General features: G+C 31.8%; 1 protein-coding gene across 1 annotated transcript in view; it reads left to right on the top strand.

Moving 5' to 3' along the window:
• The window catches only part of LOC145248204 (E3 ubiquitin-protein ligase COP1-like), a 105,958-nt gene that overhangs the window by 61,451 nt on the left and 25,107 nt on the right, over positions 1–19,400 (top strand). The window contains exons 8-15 of the mRNA XM_080110066.1: positions 851–910; positions 1,819–1,857; positions 4,918–4,989; positions 8,250–8,367; positions 9,478–9,610; positions 9,991–10,051; positions 15,170–15,252; positions 15,535–15,643. Of these exons, the coding sequence (XP_079966192.1) occupies positions 851–910; positions 1,819–1,857; positions 4,918–4,989; positions 8,250–8,367; positions 9,478–9,610; positions 9,991–10,051; positions 15,170–15,252; positions 15,535–15,643 (675 nt within the window). The remainder of the gene's footprint in view (positions 1–850; positions 911–1,818; positions 1,858–4,917; positions 4,990–8,249; positions 8,368–9,477; positions 9,611–9,990; positions 10,052–15,169; positions 15,253–15,534; positions 15,644–19,400) is intronic.

Genomic DNA, 19,400 nt, shown 5'->3' with positions numbered 1-19,400 from the left:
GGTTTCTCCATCAGCACTCTCTAAATGTAGGAGTATTCTAAAGTGCAATGTTGTATATTAATGCATATCACTACCATGCTAATATTTTAGCTTTAAATTTGATTAATTTGCCTCTGACGTTGTCATTCCCACTTAAAAGCCTAACATTTCTTATGTGATTCTATTTTCTTCTCTCTTTTGTTATGAAAATTAATCATCTTTTGTTCGTCCCTCGACAAAGGAGGGATTTGACCTAGTAATTCACCCCCGTTCGTCTTTTTGCGCTTTTCTCAATAACCATGCCTTGGATTTAAAAAAACATTTATCACAAACATTAGTCATGGTGAAAGTAAATTTTTGCCAGAACAGATTTTCTGGGATAACTTTGATTGCTTCCATAGGGGCCATTATAGGGGTAAAATTGCCCCCCAAATCATGTCCATTTGTTTGTACTTTTTTCAATAACCGTGCCTTGGATATTTTGTAATTTTGTACAAACATTAGTCATGGCTTAAATAAATTATTCACTTGTGGGGAGGAATCCCACATGTCCATTTTTTTTTTTTTTTTTTTTTACATAAAGTGGTTTTATACTTCAATAATTAAAGAATACAAGTAATTAAATACGCAAATGGACATTTTTTTTCTTATGAATTTAAAATAAGTAAAACAAGAATGGACAGTTTTTAAGACATGTTCATTCAATCTGCATATCTAACAGCACGACAGACTGATGGACCAGCCCTTTTATGGAAATGCTTGGATACATCTTAAAATACAGAAAAAAATATATACATTCCCATTTTATAAATCTCTTGTGTCAATATAAAAAGACGTTATCAATGAATTTTTTTTTTTTTTTTTTTTTCAGTCTCTCGACCAGTTAACGCAAAACTTGAGAATTATAGATGAAGATAGTAAAAGAGTAGAGGTGAGTTTGCTTAATTCTTTATTTAAAACAATGTTTTTGTAAAAAGTATTTAATATTTCTTTGTAATTGTGGCTTTCTCTGAGTTGTCATTTTTGATTTTCTTCATATTAAAAGCTGGCTTTTGATGAATAAAAACACCTTTTAATATATTCATCTATTTGAGTACGAATGACATTGAAAATGCATTGATGGTCAAGTATACGTATCCTTCTCTACTGATAATATTACCATTTGATATCGCTATCTTAACGTTAAATCCAAATATGCTGTTTGGTGCTACCAGATCAAGCTGTCTGGACATACTGGCTTCTTGAGAAAAAGTGTACCAAATATTGATTTTTTTTTTTTTTTTTTTTTTTTTTCCTTTGCAAATTTAATCATAGTCTGCCAAGCAAAAACCAAAAAATAATTTTCTTCTACAAAACAAACCAAACACCAATAAATATTTGAAGATATAGAGAACTTACAGCTTAAAAACTTTTTCAAAATTATTTGATTCAACATTAAATAACCCGAAAGTCATTACTATGCCACAAAACAACCAAACCAAAATTCATGAATAAATATTTGAAGATATAAAAAAACTTGAAACATAAAAAAAATACTGCATTCAACATATATAACCATCTCCAAGTATGGCATATCAACCATTTTTGGATTATTTATAATCCAAAAATGGTTGATATGCCATAAAACAACCAACCAAATATGCTGATATTATATCTTACTATTAACTACATTTGATAATAATACATGACCTATTAGAACCTTTGCTAGCATTATTTCTTTGTTTTTTTTTTTAAAAGTTATCCATTTTTCTCATGAATTTGTTTTCACTCTTTTTCATTAAATTTTATCTATTTTTTTTATGTAGAAACTAATTGATAATTTCTGTTTCTCTCTTCCAGGAAGCAATTGCCGATATTCAGAAACATCCTACCTGTCCAGTAAGAACCATTTTCTTAAGAATAATTTTTTTTATAGCCATTTGTAACATTCTCAATCATTAAATCATTTCTCTCCGATAGGCTCATAAGAGTAGTGGTTGATGGGCAGAAATCAGAGACCCTCAATATTAATGCTGGGGTCCATCCTGGGCCCAACTCTCTTCGTGATATACATCAATGATCTCCCAAAACACATACTTAAATCATTCGTTGACATCTATGCTGATGACACAACCATCTATGGCAACACACTGACATAGCCCAGAAAAGTCAGAAAAAATACACTAGCCAGTTCCATAGTGTTAAAACAGAAGAATGGACCAACCATAAACGGGCAAAATACCTACCGACTGAACTATCCCAAGAATATATTGATAGGGATGGTTCCCTGGACTGGCTCAAAAGAGGATCCCTCCATTACGACCAAGAGAGGTTGATATTGGCTGCACAAGACCAGGGCCTCATGACAAACGCCTTCAAAAAGATGTGTGGTCTAAACAACAATAATAAATGCAGGTTCAGTAGCACTGAGGTTGAGAGTGTGGGCCACCTGATTTCTGGTTGCAAAGTCCTACTTGGAGATGGTTATTATACAGATCGCCATAACGGAGTTTGCAAATACCTTCACTGGAAGATATGTAAGAAACTCAACATTCAGTATAGTAAAAAATCCTGGGAACATATACCCGAACGAACAGTTGGAATGACAACTACACTATTCACTATGACTACATAATCCCTACTGCTACATATCTAGAAAACGCAGCTGTTAAATCAGATATAGTGATTTGGGACAGAGCAAACAAAAAAGCGACCGTAATAGAGGTCAGTGTACCCAATGATACAGGGCTTAACATAGTTGAGAGGGAAAAGATAACAAAGTATCAAGGACTTATGTATGATATGAAACGAAATTGGAAATTAAAAGACGTTTCAATTATACCAGTCATCATAGGAGCAACTGGGCTTATGAAAAAGAACTTTAAAAAGTACATAGCAAGCATACCCGGTGAACCAAGTGCAAGTGAAATACAAAAGATTGCACTGAAAGGGACGGCTAGAATCCTGAAAAGATCTCTTGGTTGGACTCACTAAAATAGGGGTAAATGTCAGACATCTGGTTGGATGTCCCATCCCCTAGAAGAAAAAGTTTAAGAAAAATGAAAAAAAAAACAAAGTTCTCTCAGATTATTCTCTCTCCTCTGATCTTGAGCGCGTGGTATGGTGGGAGAACAGGTGGCTAGTTACTTTTAATGCATCTAAAACCAAGCTCCTATCTTTACATCATCAACGCTCTGATCCCAATCTGGCATCAATTGAAATGGGTGGCTCTCGTCTAGGGGAAGCTCCATGTTTTGATAAGCTTCTGGGCTTGACCTTTACCCCTGACCTGAAATGGAACACGTACATAAAGTCTGTTGCCAAGGTCACTGGAAAAATGGTAGGATCCTTCTACCGCTCCAGAAGATATCTCACTCCTGATGCAATTCTCTATCTATATAAAAGCCAAGTACGTCCAAGGATGGAGTACTGTTGCCACATCTGGGCAGGAGCTGCTAAAAACAGCCTATCCTGCCTTGACAGAGTACAAAATAAGCTTCGTGGCTTAGTGGGGGATGCCCTTTTCTCTTCCCTGCAACCTCTCTCCCACAGAGACGTTGCGAGCCTGTCTTTGTTTTATCGTTACTACCATGGCAGGTGCTCGTCTGAACTCCAATCTCTGGTCCCCCCTCGCCAATCTTTCACGATAAACACCAGCCTAGCTGAAACCACTGTCAAAAATTTTCCCCAATCCTTATCTGTGCCAAAATCAAAACGTAGATTCTATGAACAAAGCTTCTTAGAAGTGCATGCCTGTGGAACTCTGTTCCGGTTGCCTATTTCCCACCTACTACAACCTGGATGTCTTCAAGTCCAATGTAAACAAATTCCTGATGAACCACCCCTTTAAGTAGGACACGTTATCAAATCTCCAACACTAACGTACTGTACACACAATAACCCTTATCCCCAAGTGGCTTCTGGGCCTTGATAAGTGGTGACTACCTTGTAAAAAAAAAAAAAAATCCTTCACATTTTTATTTATTTTTTTTTTTCAAATATTTTTCCAAAAATGAAATAATTTAAAAACATTTTAGATTTTAACAACCTCCTCAGCATCTTTCCACTCATATCACCTTCTATTCGTTTTCTTTTTCTCTTTTGAATCGTTCTCTCTACTTTCTCCAGGCTTGTGACTCTTGCGGGTGCGGTTGAGGGTCAGTCCATGCTATGACATGTATTCTTTTCTATACAAATAAAACGCGTTTGTTTTTTTTTTGTTTTTATGAAAGTATTTAACCTATAAACACTTAAACTACTGGTGAGGAACATGGAGGAAGGGGAAAGACAGACAGACGTTATCTTTACACTTTTGCTCCGGATAATGCTGGGTAGCCCTAGTAGTAAAATATAAATTTATATAAATAAAACTGGATGTCTTTTGTGAAAAATATTTAACTGATAAACCCTTAAACTACTGGTCAGATAGCACTGAAATTAACAGGAAATAGTAATCCTACACCAAGGATGGTTTATAATGAGTAAAATTTTTGTTTGTATGGATGAATAACGCGTCCAGAAATATCGGCAAGTTGAAATTCAAAATGTTCATTTCAATTTACTAACATTTTACTTTTGTGCAAGCACAAATTCATTCATAGCTTGAAGTGGTTTAATTTTATCTGTTGATAGCTGAAACAGTAAGGAATGCACCTGGATTACTAAATGTTGTGGTTTCTATTCTCTCAGATGGCACCCAGGTCATTTTTTTTTTTTTTTTTTCTTTTAATTTTTAAATTTTTAAAATTTTATTTTAAACTTTGAAATGAGTACTATATTATTAGGTACAATATAATAATTAATAGAAAATAAATACGAAAACTGCATGAATTAAAATATTTTAAGTATATTTTACGAATTAGCAAGACCTCCCACCCCCTGCTAGTTTGTTGATTGACGTAAAAAAAAAATTTTTTTAAATGAAGTTTTATTCTGATTTGTTTTTATTTTTTCCTACAGAATAGTCTAGAAAATGCCATTCCATCCACAAGTGATCCCGGAAGTCAAGAGGGCTTCAATGGAAGCAAAAATGTACGTAAACTACTTTTTCCAATTCTGCGTTACTTGGAATGCAATCAAGTCATTTTAGGATTTAATTGTTATTTGATTTGTTTGGACATTTAAAAAAAAATTATATTTATTATATTCTTCAATTTAAAATAACTTATCCCTCTTGCTGATTTTTATTTTTAGGTGATTATTTAAAAAAATTTTCATATCGGCAGTCATTTAATTTTTAAAAAATGTATTGTTGCAAAATATGGTGCCAATAACATGGCATGAAAAAAAAAAAAAAAAAAAAGAAATGAACATTGTCTAGTCAGAAGCAAAGTAGATGATGATGCCAATAACATGAAGCAACAAAAAATATGAACATTGTCTAGTCAGAAGCAAAATTTGAACAGATAAATTATAAAAAGATATTTAAAAGATCTTTTTTGAATCAGAAATTTTTCATGTTTTAATATCCAAAAATTTCTGATTTTTTTTTTTTTTTTTTTTTTTTTTCGGATTCTAATTAATTATCCCAACACTTAATTTAAACTAAATCAATCCTCAAGGCTACTAAGATTGAAGACTGAAAATGCAGACTATTAGAAAACATTATACGCTCTAATCAAGGGAAATAAGATAAAATGGATAGTGATAATGAAATATATTTTTACTTTTTCACCTCAAACAAGGCACAGTGCCATTTGGATGTAAGGGGCTATTATTTGGGACCAAATTTGCAAAGATACAAAGTAGGGAGTTGACCAGTGAGATATCTGTTCACATTACAGTTGAACTTCTGTATGTCAGTACAGTTGGAAGCAGGGACCCTGGAGAAAATTCCAAAGTTTAGCAGTTTGAGAGAAGCTATTTGAGTAAAAAGCTTTACGGCATCTAAGGATCTCTATAGTGTAGAGGTGGGATTTTGCTGCTTATTGGGTTAATCAGGTATTTATGTCAAGGAGGTACAAGTGCTTGGAGTTTGTTGGAGCATTTTCTATTAAAATACTAATAAAATAGGCACAAGGATGCAACCTTTCATTAATGGGATAAAGGTTGGAGTTTGACAGTGTGTGTGACTTAAGTTGGGAACTCTTTGTTTTTTAACCCTATCTAAGAAGGAGACTAGTAGCAAACACACCAGTTCAAATGTGGCAACAATACTCCATGCATGGGCAAATGTTGGCCTTGTAGAGGTACAGGATACTCCCAGGCATGAGTAACTTTCTAGCCCAAGAGAGAGACTACCTTTTTGCAGCAGTCTTGGCAATGCCCTCAATGTATTTGTTCCAATTCATGTTCCCTGTGAACATTAAGCTGAGAAGTTTGAATGAAATACTTTCAGGTAGTGTATCATTAGCCTTGGCTATCAGTGGTTGACTAGGTTCCTTGTAATTATTAAAGAAAGACGCTTATCATCCATTCATGTCCCCATTCCACTATAGATTGAAGGTCTTTCTCTAAATTTCAGTCCTTTCCTTAGATATATGTTCATTTGTTTTTCCCTCATATCTGTTAGAGATAGATATATTTGCTGATGACACCATGCTCTGAGACATTTTATTAGGGAGGTCATTTATGAATGAGGAATAATAAAGGTCCAAGGATTGACCCCTCCCCCCCAGACACACTTGTGTTTATGTTTTGATGTATGACCATCTGGGACAACCTGGATTTTTCTGTTATTTAAGAAAGATTTGATTATGTTAAGTGTTTACCCTGTAATACCATATGATTTAATTTTCATTAGAAGACCATCATACCATACCTTGTCAAAGGCCTTAGATATATCCAAGGCTACTTCTTTACCCAGTGCGTGGTATATACATTCAGAGATTAGTTACGATATCTGCAGTAAAATGGGCTTACCTATATTCATACTGTCAGTAAGAAAGAAGTTTAGTATCTATGAGGTGGTGAACTAGTGCTTAATTATGGATTCAAAAATCTTTGCGACTGGAGGGGGGAGGCTAACAGGTTGATAATTTAGGTCAGTTATTCTGTCAGAATTCTTGAAAACTAGTACCACAGAAGCAATTTTCCTGCAGTCAGGAAAACAAGATTTGGTAAAGCATTTGTTGAAGAGGTTGGAGAAAACTGGGGCAACCTCAGCAGAGAATTTTTTCAATAATATAGCTGGAATGAGGTCAGTCTCAAATGTCTTTGCTGTGTCTAGATTTTTTATGATCACGAACTTGGGAAGAGATGATTTTCAGATCATAGTGTGGTTTCTGTTCACAAAGGAAAACTTGAGGAGTGATTTGCTGAATCCAAAGTGGAGTTGGAGGACGAACTGTTGGGTAAACTGATTAGCCGTCTCGGTTGTCGTGCAAACTACCTCAACGTGGTTTGAAAGTGGGAGAACTGTTGGCTGTCCATTATTTACTACACTGTTATACATTTTCCAGGAATCATGAGTTCCGAATTACTGCAACTCCATAGTTTCAGTCTGTCTTCTCTTTGTTGTGGCTATTTCACTCTTAGAATTATTTCTAGCTTCTATAAATGAAGCTAATAATTGAACAGGATTTAGGGATTTTGTTTTGTTGTTCTGACAGAATTCAACACAAATTTTGTTCATTTTTCACCCTTTTTACTAATTTTTTTTTTTTTTTTTTTTCAAACACTACATATGTGTGTGCATTATGCAGAGGGACTAATTTAGCATGAGTGAACAGAGAGGGGAAGGTATTTTGTAACTGTTTTGTACTTTCATCCAACAAGTTAATAAAAAATGCTGTTAAAATTGAATGTAACTAGAAAGTTCTGTTAAAAAAAATTATGATCTGTATTCTGCATAAGTATCAAAATCATTATTTGATTAAAAAAAAATTTTTTTTTCAAGTTTGTGTTCCATCAAAATTTAAAGAGCAACATAATGTTAATTTTGCATCAATCTGGTTTTATAGATATTTCTCTTTATTCTATGTCATTCTATGTGAAAAAAAAGGTAAGAGATAACTGCCGATTTTTTTTTTTTTTTTTTTTTTTTTTTGACTACTCTGTAAAAATTTTTCTGAAAAAATTATGAACCAGCCAGATAGAGAATATTTTAATGTGAACATGGAAGGATGTAAGAATAGTTTTAATGTAGAAATTGGCTGAAAGCAAGAAAGAAAATGACAGATTTAATGTGAAAAATGGAAATTAGAGTAAAATAAGGAATTTATTTAAAGTCTAAACGGAATTGCGAAAAATGTGAAGTGTCAAATGTGTAACAACAAATTGATCCCTCGACACAAGTAGAAATGTTTAAATGTTAATTTTCATGATTGTTTTACTTTGAATTGCAATTACAGATAGAAAAACATTATTTACAGACGACGATGGCTTCTCGGAGGAAAAAAATTAGTCAACATTTTGAAGACCTCGAACAGTGTTACTTTTCATTTAAACAGACAGATTCCAATTCCTCAGGTAACTTTTTTTTTTTTTTTTTTTTTAATAATCAACAGAAGATCATAGGTTTTAAGGTTACTGGTTACATCGCCTGAAATGTGAAAATAACATTAAAGATAAGAATGGTAGTCTGATTGACTCATCACTTGTATCTGACGTCTTTGTGGGCAACATTTCAGTTTGTTTCTTCTGACATATAGTATTCTTTTGCAATTGACCTCCTGGATCTTCTAGAATTACCACCTAAGGTGTGCTGCTGCTGCTATACTTGCCAAATAAATTCAGGTGATATGTTTTCAGTGTGTCTTGAATGTCTTATGTTTCAATAATAGCTGTACTTTTCCATTTTTAACTCCTCGTGAACTTTGTAAATGAAAACTGAAGCAACCTTAAATGGTTCAATTTTTAAATTGCTATATTTAGCCTTTATAGTCACGATAAGTATGGTTCTTTATTTCTTGTGAAGTTATAGGGGTTGTCATGAATAGATCAGAAATATAGAAATATGGTTCGTGTTCAGAATTTCCCCAATATTAAAAAAAAAAAAAAAAAAAAAAAAAAAGAAAAATCTGTAGGATGTATGTACCTGTGACAAAATGAAAATATACTTTCAAAAATCATGTCAGTTGATCAAGTAGTTTTATTTTTAAATAAGGTAATAACATTTTATGAGTATCTGAAAAGTGCCTCTATCACTCGCCGTTTTGATATAAAGGGAGATAACTCAATAATTCTTACCAGGCTTGTGTTGTAATGCCTACAAATATGCATTAATCACTTAAAAATATACCTACTTTATCAATTAAAGATTTTTGGAATATGATACTTTTGTTTTGTCATGGGTACATACAAAGGTTTTGTTTTTTTTAAAATAATATAAGGTCAAAATTCTGGACAAGAACTGAAAGATCATGCAATTTTAAAAAATGGTTCTGTTTCTAAACTTCTATATTCAGCCTTTATAGCCACAATAAATGTATTTCTTGTAAAGTTGTAGAGACAGCCATTAATAATTCAGAAATATAGATATTATAAAGTCAATCTTCCTGCTAAAAAAAGTAAAAATAACAAACGTTTTCAAATATCTTGCATACACAGATGTAATAATGATATATTTTTAATTTGTAGATTCATCTGGTAAAGATGAACTTGAAAGTTTTATGAAAAGTCTTTCCAAGTTTACCAGATTTAGTTCATTTCGGCCTTTGGCCACCCTCAGTTATGCCAGTGATATATATAATGGCTCAAGTATAGTATCAAGGTGAGTACATGCATTAAGAACTTTTTTTTATATTTTAGCAAAAACCGTCATATAAACACAATTGTCCAAAAAAAAAAATAAAAAAACAGATCCCCCAACCTCTTACCCCAAAATACCCACCTGTATGTATCATAAATTATTGAAAAGAAAATTTAAATAGTGTTTCAGCAGAATATTTTGTATTTATTCACTTCTAAAGAAGTCCTTTTTTTTTTTTTTTTTGTAAACTTACTTGAATTGTGATTATCCCTACATTTGTAACTTGAAAACCATTTTAACATTTGACCAAAATTTTAGTTTTTCTAATGTTCTGCTTAATTATGGTTTTGTATATTTTTGTTGTCATTACCTATCCTTACAATTTTGTCTTTCTTTTACAGTATTGAATTTGACAAAGACTGTGATTATTTTGCGATAGCAGGGGTTACGAAAAAAATAAAGGTAAGTTTACAAACTTTACTTTTTTTTAAATGTTATGATGAATGAAAATGTTACTTTGTTTATTTTATTAAAAAACAACAAGATTAAGATTTGTTAGTTTGAAAAATAAAATGGCATAGGATTTATAGCTCATCTGATAAGGCATTTAAAAAATTCAATCAACAATTGTTTTACAATTATATTTATATTCAAGTTTTGGTTTCTTCAATTTTGATTTTTTTTTTTCTTTTTTTTTTTGTGTGTGTTTATGTCACCTTTCTCTCTTAAATTGCAAATAATTGTTTTAAAAAAAATGTAAATAGAAAAAAATTAATGCTAGAATGCGCCAAAATTGGAATTATTTTACATGCAAAAAAAAAAAAAAAAGTAAATAAAAAAATTGAATCTTTTATTGGAGGTAGTGGAAGGTGTTAATTTGTTAAGCTAACCATGAAATGTTCATGAAGTGTTATCTAATTGTAAAAATTATAGATTAAAATTCTGTACTTGTATATTTTATTCAAGGAATTTATTTAGAAAAAAAAAATTCGTTTATGTCCACAATTTGTCTGTATTAATCAAAAATAAAGAAAAATCTGTATGTATCCATGATGGAACAAAAATATATTCCAAAATATATGTAAATGGATTAAGTACTTTTATTTTTATAAAGAAAATTTTTTTTTTTTTTTTTTTGCCTTCAAAATGGCGGACAAGACGAACCCTCTTCAGTTACTAATAAAATTTGATAATTTTTATTTAAAAACAAACCAAACTTGATCAATGTACATAATTTTTGGTATGTGATATTTTCATTTCATCATGAATTTTTATTTTTATTTTTATGGATACATGGTACTTTTTATAGCAGATTTATATACATTTACTGCAGATTACTTGAAAACCATTCTTTTCTGGAGATTTTTAATTACATATTCTAATTCCTTGCGCAAAAATACACTTATAACGAATTTTATTGCTTAATGTTGTGTTTTAACAAAGCTAAAATATTTTATTAAAAAAATATTGCAAAAAATGTATGGTCATGAAGAGGGGTAAAATATCCAACCTTGCGAGGCACAGTCACAATTTATTTTTAGTTAGAGCTTTTTAAAGTTTTTAAAATCTATGTATGCCATTAAGATATTTAAAGCAATTTTCACTTTTTTTTTTTTCATGTGTGTTGCTATTTTTAGATACGTCGCTGAATTTCAATAACTAACTGTCAGTTAGTCTGTCACACTTGTTGAAATAACATTTTCATTGATAAATATGCATTAAATTATCGTTAATTAACATTAACTTTTACCAAACTTTTGACATAAAGTTTCTCCAAACATCATGATCTTCTTGAACAAACTAAACAACAAACTTAAAGAAATACACCCAAATGTTGGGCAAGAGAGAACCATAATACCAATACGAAAAGTAGACACTATATTCACCAGAATCCGAATTGGTCATTCAAGACTAACACATGAATACCTTCTGAAAGCAGAAGGTATCCCTCAATGCAGAATCTGCCAACAACCACTAACCATTAAACACATATTAATGAAATGTAAAAAATATGAAAATATTCGTACGAAATATTTCAAGGAACAAAACCTTAAAACAATATTTGAAAAAGAAACACCTTACAAAATATTAGATTTCCTGAGAAAAATTAAACTTTTGGAACTTATTTGAAAATAAAGCAAACCACTGGGCAAAGTCTCAAATGAAGAATATTCTCTTCACCTTTTATGGCATGAAATGACCTATAGGGTTGATGTGCCGTTAAACAAAAACTTACCTACCTACCTACCTATCTTGAACAAACTTTGTCAATTGGCTCCATGCATGGACAGTTCTTTTCACATTTGTCTTGGTCATGATGTCAGGTGGTTCTGTGTCTGTCTCTCTATGGTGTTGAGCTGGAGATTGGCAGTGTAGTGTTATTTACCATATTCGCAATGAAAAAATCTTTCTTTTTTTTTGTATGTAGAACATTGATGTGAAATAAAGCATCATTTGCGGCCCTGTCAGTGGGGAATTAGAATACGCCGACTGCCCCCCTGCAGAGAGTAAAAGTCCCTCAATGGGGGTCCTGGATATGACCTTAAACTATATCCGATGGTGAGGCCCCAGCTTGCGGGCTTTGGGGAATGTGGAGCCACCCTTTAATTGCCATTGCTCCCAGGTCCACTCTGACCCGGAGTGGTAGTACCTATTAGGGTCCCAACTATGGGTTAAATAGAATACGACTTGCAAAAAACAAATATATTCTATTAAAAAAATTCAAAATCACTGGATTCGGCATTAAATGACCTGGAAAAGGGTTGATATGCCGTAAAACAAAACAACCAAAAAACCAAAGCATCATTTTCTTGTTGCAAGAAGAATTTAATATTTTCCGTACAGAAAATAAAGTTTTTACTGTGATTGGAACCTGAGCTTTGCATTAAGAGTTTGAGGTTAATTTAATCAAGTAGCAGCAACAGAAATAACTTTAAGGTTGAAATGTTGAGGGTAATGCTATTTGCATAGGCAGATACAAATTTTATTGCTGAAATATGCAAATAAACGACTTTAGGAAAAAGTGTTTAGTAAAGGAGAAAAAAAAACCCCAAGCATTAGTCATTAGTGACAATATTGATTGTTTATGGCTGTAACGTGTGGTGAGTACATTTTTTTTTTAAAGAGGGCAGATATTATCGTACAAAAATGTGGCCCAATAACATCTATCAGTAATTGTAATAAAAATAAACTTCTTTGCCTTCATGTCTGTTCTTATTTAAATTAAGCTTGTTTATCTTTCAAAATATTTTTAGTTTTTTTTTTTAATAAATTTTGAAAGTTAAATCATTGTATGATTTGAAAACTGACAAATAATAATGATTCAAGTAATTAACTTTCTACTACCATGATAGCAAGAAATAAAGAGAAAGCATCATTTGCCTGTCCCGAAAATAATTTGATATTTTTCGTATAGAAATTCAATGGGTTCCAATGTGATTAGTAGTGATGGGACAATTCCAATAGTTTCTCTGATTCCGTACTAAGTTCCTGATTCCAATAATAATTACTGATTTTGATTCCTTATAAATGTTTAACAATAGAGTTGTCATTTATTTCAAATTACCTTAAAAATACACTTGGGGAGGACGATCTATAGATTTTAATTTTACTGGTAGTCTAAAGTCAATAAATATTTATTATTACTACCAACAATGGAAGATTTTGCTTTAAACAAATTCAAATAAAAACAAAGGAATTGTTTTTGTCATCAGAAAATAGATACAAATTTTTCTGAAACCAATTCCGATACTCCCAAAAGTTTCTATTTTCCTGATTCAGATTCCTACTAATTGTCCGAATACTAGTAATTAGGGTATCCCAATCTCCTCCTCGTGGTGACATACCGGTCTTTGGCCTGTTTCTGGATTCCGAGTGGTCACTGGATACCGGTTTGCAAAAAAGTTGTCACTCTGAAATTTGCAGATGTTGAAGAGTCCTGTTATGTCAGATTATCACTCGCCCCACGTTGTCTGGATCATGAGTGTAATCGTCTGGCATTGCATTGAAGCAAAGATTATTATTAGCAAAAAAAAATAATTTTTTTTTTCTTGTATAAAACTAATTATTTAAACAAATGTTACAATATTAAATTGGAATAAAAATATATAATTGGTTTCTATTTGATGATTTTGGATTAGTATTGGTTTCTAAAGTTTTCTAGTTCTGGATGGTTTTAGTTGGAACTATCCCAGAACGACGCAGTCTCCTCAAGCAAGCAGAAGCAAATCTAAATTTTTTTTACTTATGTCTGCATCTCTCTCCTCCCCTTTGCATATAGAAATTCTTTCTCCCTTTTCTCCCTTTTCCAAGTCAAAGACAATTGTAATTAATACTTTTTCTCCCCTCTTTATTTCTCTCCCAAGTCAGACAGATGTCTGTGCTCCCAGACCCCAGAAAATACTTTTTTACATTTTGTTATTCACACTGTCCACCAACCTCGGCAACCCCAGCTACAATCTTGGCAGGGTCACAGGTCACATATACATTCCTGAAAACATTTACATCTGTGCTTTTCACCATATTTAATAAATCTGTAGATGTTTTCTTTTTTTTTCTTTTGTTTATTTATTTATTTTTTTCAGTTTGATAATATGGTTACATACCAGCAAAGTCATTGATATTGATCCGGGCATAAATATTGTTACATTAGAACCTAAGCTTCATATTAATGGTTTGAGGTTGATGCTATTTGCATTGATTGATACACATTTTATAGTCCTTGTCTAGAATTCCATCTATATTAAAAAAGAAAAAGACAAATTTGTATGATGTACCTATTGCAAAAATCATGTAAATTGATAAACTAGTTTTATTTTTAAATAAAAAAAAAAAAAATTTTCTGAATAACTGAAGAATGCCTGCCTTGTCCACCATTTTTGAAAACAATATAATAAAAAAACAAAAAAAAAAAACAAAGGTACATATCTCAAAAATAATTAAAACTTGCAAGATTTATGTTGTAACACCTACAAATTCCGTTTTCTTTATAAAAATAAAACTTGATCAATTTTTTTTTTTTTTTATAAATATAGGGGAAATTCTTAATAAGAACCAATTTCATTGTTGAAATATCCAGATTAAGGACTTTGGGAAATATAAAACAAACCCTTTTTTTAGTAAGAAGGGAGAAAAATAAGAATCACTGTCATTGATAGTGGTGTTGTTTGTTTATAACTGTGATGATGAATACATTGTTTTCCTTTTTTTTCTTTTAATGCTTCATCGTCCAAATCCTCATTCAGTCACCCAAATTATTTTGGGTTTCAAATTCTTTCAATGATATGGTGGACAGATTCGACTTGGAACTTTTTTTTTTTTGTCTCTGTTGATTCCAAAAGATAGCAGCTATTGTATTAGATAAAATCTGAAAAAAGTATCATCGGCTGTTCTTTTGTTGGTGGGGATTGGCTAGCAAATTCTAGAGATCCACTGCAAGCAGGTATTGATAAATGTCCGGATCTTTGGTAGGAATGGATTCACCGTTGCAGATTTGAATGGCTACAATGGCACCATTTTTTATTTTATTTTTTTTTAAATTTTTATTCAACATTTGAATTTTTTTCTGTTTCTTTTGTGCAGGTGTTCGAGTATGATGCCGTCATAAACGATGTTGTTGATATTCACTATCCAGTCCATGAAATGGTTTGCAACTCTAAAATCAGGTGGGTTGGCTGGATTAGACCGGAAATTGAAAATCTTTTTTTTTTGTTTTTTATATATCTTGTAATAACTTATATACCCAGTGTTATTTGGGAGTCTTTTTACCTGCTCATATTTTGTCATCTTGAAGTTTTGTATTAATTTTTCGAAAAATATGTTCAAGGAAAAAATCCCAATTTTGTAATGACATTTTTTTTTTAAATTAAAAAAAATTTTTTTTAGCTATCTTATTATTTTTGTTGCTCTCTTTTTGTTTCTTTTAAATTTTTTTCCTCCCATTTTAGCTGTGTGACGTGGAGTTCTTACCATAAGAATATGTTGGCAAGCTCAGATTATGAAGGAACCGTTACTTTGTGGGATGCGTTCCATGGATCTAAGACACGGGTATATCAGGTCAGTTAATTCACAAATTTCTCAATTTTTTTTACATCATGATTTCTATTGTTTTAAATATCTGATAACATTTGTTTTTTCATACAATGCTATCGAATCGGAAACCCAAGTCCTTGAATTTTAAGTTTTGCCTTGAAAAGGCCATATTTTTTTAAATTGCCTTGAAAAGTCCTTGGAAATATAGAAAATGCTTTGAAAATGTCTTGAAAGGCTTTGAAAAGCGTATTTTTTATGTCCGGTAAAAATTAGTGTGAAAAAGATAAAATCTAAATAAATACTATTAAATTATTTTTTAAGTATTAATAGAAATACCATTTAAAATATTTTTTAAATATTGAAAATAAAATTGAAATTGTATATTATCGTGAATACAAGAGTTGCGTCCCTTTGTTTTCTCTAAGTTTCCTAGTAAAGGGATGTAACTCTTATACCGGAAGTTTAAACATAAAACGATAGCGTAGACCAATTCACAAGGGGGAAAGCAACAACATTTAATCGTGCTTGGTTGGCCGAATATAAGTGGGTCAGAGAATATGAATATAATTGTCGACAAGCATTATGTATGTAAAAAAAAAAAAAAAAAAAAAAAAAAAAAAAAAAAAAAAAAGCATTTGTTTTGAGCAAAATGGGTGAAAGTGCCTTAACATCACACATGGTTTACACTAAACACAATATAGAGGGAGGATTCTCCGTGAACAAGGAAATAGACGTGGAGAATATGAAGGATGAGATTGTAGTGGCACAGAGGATCATCTGTGACCGGGTTAAAGCAGCAGGAAGGGTATGTCAAATCTTGATAACCTATTCCCTCATTGTTTTATGCTCCATGGCTAGACAGAGGTATGACATGTACCTGTAAAAGCAAAAAGAATAGACAAAAACTTCAGAGAAAGGCAGACCATGAACAGCTAGAAAAACTAAATAAGAAAGTGAGAGTAGAAAATTACTTTGTCATTGACTTCATCACCAGATACCCTTGCTCTAAAAATTACTCTGAAAGCAGAAAACTCTGGGAATTTGAATCTGTTGCCAAAGTCAAATGTTTTCAGAAAATCGGCCTTTGAAAAAAAACAATGAACTGACTAAACTCAAAGAAAGGCTTCAAACTAAACAAGAACTTAAAATGATTCACAATGAATGAATGTGTAATGATGAGCTTAAGCTGTAAATAGTTGACCAGTTTTGTTTGTTAAAAAACTTCATGTAACTGTGTTATCTTTCAAATTACTTCATGAAATAAAGAAATAAATAAAAATGACTTTTCCTGTTATCAATTAAGTTTTTTGGTTTATTATATCATTGAATTTTGTCTCGAGAAGGCCTTGAAAAATTTGGAAAGCCTTGAAAATGAACATTGAAAATCTGTATGAACCCTGTAAGTGCTCAACTCTGAATCCTGAAATAGTCAAACGTTCAACTTGATCAGGACAGTGTGTATTTGTGTGTGTGTCCGTGCCATCAGGCAAAACTTCATGTTTTTGTCTAGAATTTCCCTTATATTGAAAAACGAAAATAAAGAAAAATATTTATGATGTATATACCTGTGATTGAATGAAAATGTCATATTCTAAAAATCACATAAATTTATGAAGTAATCAGTGTTTTTTAATGAGGAATCAAGGCTGGGGTCTCATTTTGCCATCTATATATATAAAAGCGAAAATGTATGTATGTACGCTTTTCATCGATGTCCACAAAAGGCTTCTTTCAGAGAAGCGCTTGCTCAGTTCACAACTTCTTAAAACTTTTTATATCATCTATAAATTGTAATATCTCAGAGTTACCCACGGAGCTCACCTGTCTATTTAATTTTATTGACTTTCAAACGTTAATTATTCCACATTTCCCGCATTGGCACGCATTACATTCGGTTCTCAGTATAAAAAAAAGCGAAACTCGACTCTAATCACAGGCCGAAAGCCAGTTGTCTCAAGAGAACTAAGTAACGTTTGTTCAATGTCGACTTCGTCATATCAGACGGTAGCTTTCATTTCGCTCCTCCTAATAAACAGGGAGTGGGTTTTTAAAAACAAACAAACCGATTTATTCACCTCATTCAAAACTGTCCCGCACAAAATCGTAACTGCTGAATACCTATCGCCGTCACGTCAATCAAAAACGCGCACCTGTTTTTTTTAAAAACACTTTACTATTTTCCAACTGCGCGTCGTGAAGGCTTTGTTTTTTTTTCACGGGCACCTGTTTTTTTTTGTTTTTTTTTCACATTTTCGGGTTTTTTTCACATACCCCGAAAAACACCCGGGCAACGCCGGGTACCCCTCGCTAGTCTTAAATAAAAGGAAGATAACTCAATTCAAATTTCTGTGACTTTGTTTTCAGCCTTGTAATGGCTCCAATTTACCATTATTCGCTTAAGTGTAAAAAAATGTTTTTTCTATTAAAAAAAAAAAAAAAAAATTATGTGATTTAATTTATTTTTTAAATATGATCCTTTCATTCCATGACGGGTATGTACATCATAAGAATTTTTCTGTATTTTTGTTTATTAATATAGGCGGAATTCTGGACAACCACAAACTTACTAAGTAAAAAAAAAAAAAAAAATTACCAGAAGAAACCATTTAAAGTGTTTAGAGGAAGAGAAATAGTAAGCAAAAGTTCTGCCCTTTCCAACTGTCTGAAATAAATTTGAAAAATTAATTTTATTTCTCTTATGAGATTTTTTTCCTTTTTTTCCTATAGTTTAATGTTTTTTATTCTTTTATTTTTTTAAACTTTAGTTATTTATTAAAATAATATAATAATAATAATAATATTATTTATTAGTTTTTATTAAAACCATCTCATGGTTTTAATATTTTTCATAGAATTGAATGAAAAATATTTTTCAGTTCTTATCCAGAATTCCCTTTATATTAAAAAAAAAAAAAAAAAAAAAAAAATGAAACAAATCTGTATGATGTGACAAAACGAAAATATCATATTCCAAAAATTATATAAATTGATCAGATAGCTTTAAATAAGAAAATCAGATTTTATGAGTATCTGAGGAGTACTGTGATATGTTGTGTATTTTCTTTTTATATACAACTAATTCGTGATGTTCTGTCTTCCTTCTATCTAACATGTCTGTGACTGTCGCTATGCACGTTTTGCTATGTGTGTGGGTGTTCTAATAGCCCTTTTGTGATCGTCTCTTTAAAGCTTGTCTCCATGCATCTTTCCCATTCATTTATGTAAAAGTCTTGTATACAGTTTATATACAGTTGAGGGTGTGTATACATGTGGTTGAGCTCCTTTTAAGGACCTTTAGTTGTGTATCTACCCTAGTAGTTAACTGTGGGTGTGTATATACGCGTTAAAAGTTAATTATTTTTTCTGTTATCTTGGTCTTCTGTGATGCGATTCTTCCTATCACTGGTTAACGAGCTGTAAAGAGTATTTAAGATGAAAATATGATGCCAATTTTCTAGCAGGGATCACTTTGAACCGGGGAACCCCTCACATTGTTGACTCAAACTTTCTTGCGTTTTTTTGTCAATGCATTTTTTCTCTGACCCTTCTGATCTCGAAACTAACTCAAGTCTGACTGTCTACCAACTTCAACTCAATCGACTGTCCACCTCTCATTAACTCTAAATCTCTGTGTTTTTTTTTTTTTTTTTTTATATGGGTGGATGTGTGGGGGTGGTAACCCCCTTTAACCAGACTGCACTTAAAACACACCGGCTCACCTTTTAGAATCTTGAAGAACATTCTTCATGGAAATCACTGAGTTTGACTTTTCTGCACCTGC

The sequence above is a fragment of the Euprymna scolopes genome, chromosome 26, assembly GCF_053919585.1.
Source record: "Euprymna scolopes isolate OS-2025 chromosome 26, ASM5391958v1, whole genome shotgun sequence".
Taxonomy (NCBI): Eukaryota; Metazoa; Mollusca; class Cephalopoda; order Sepiida; family Sepiolidae; genus Euprymna; species Euprymna scolopes.
Note: the sequence above shows the minus strand (reverse complement) of the source record. Positions and strands in the feature narration are given on the sequence as shown.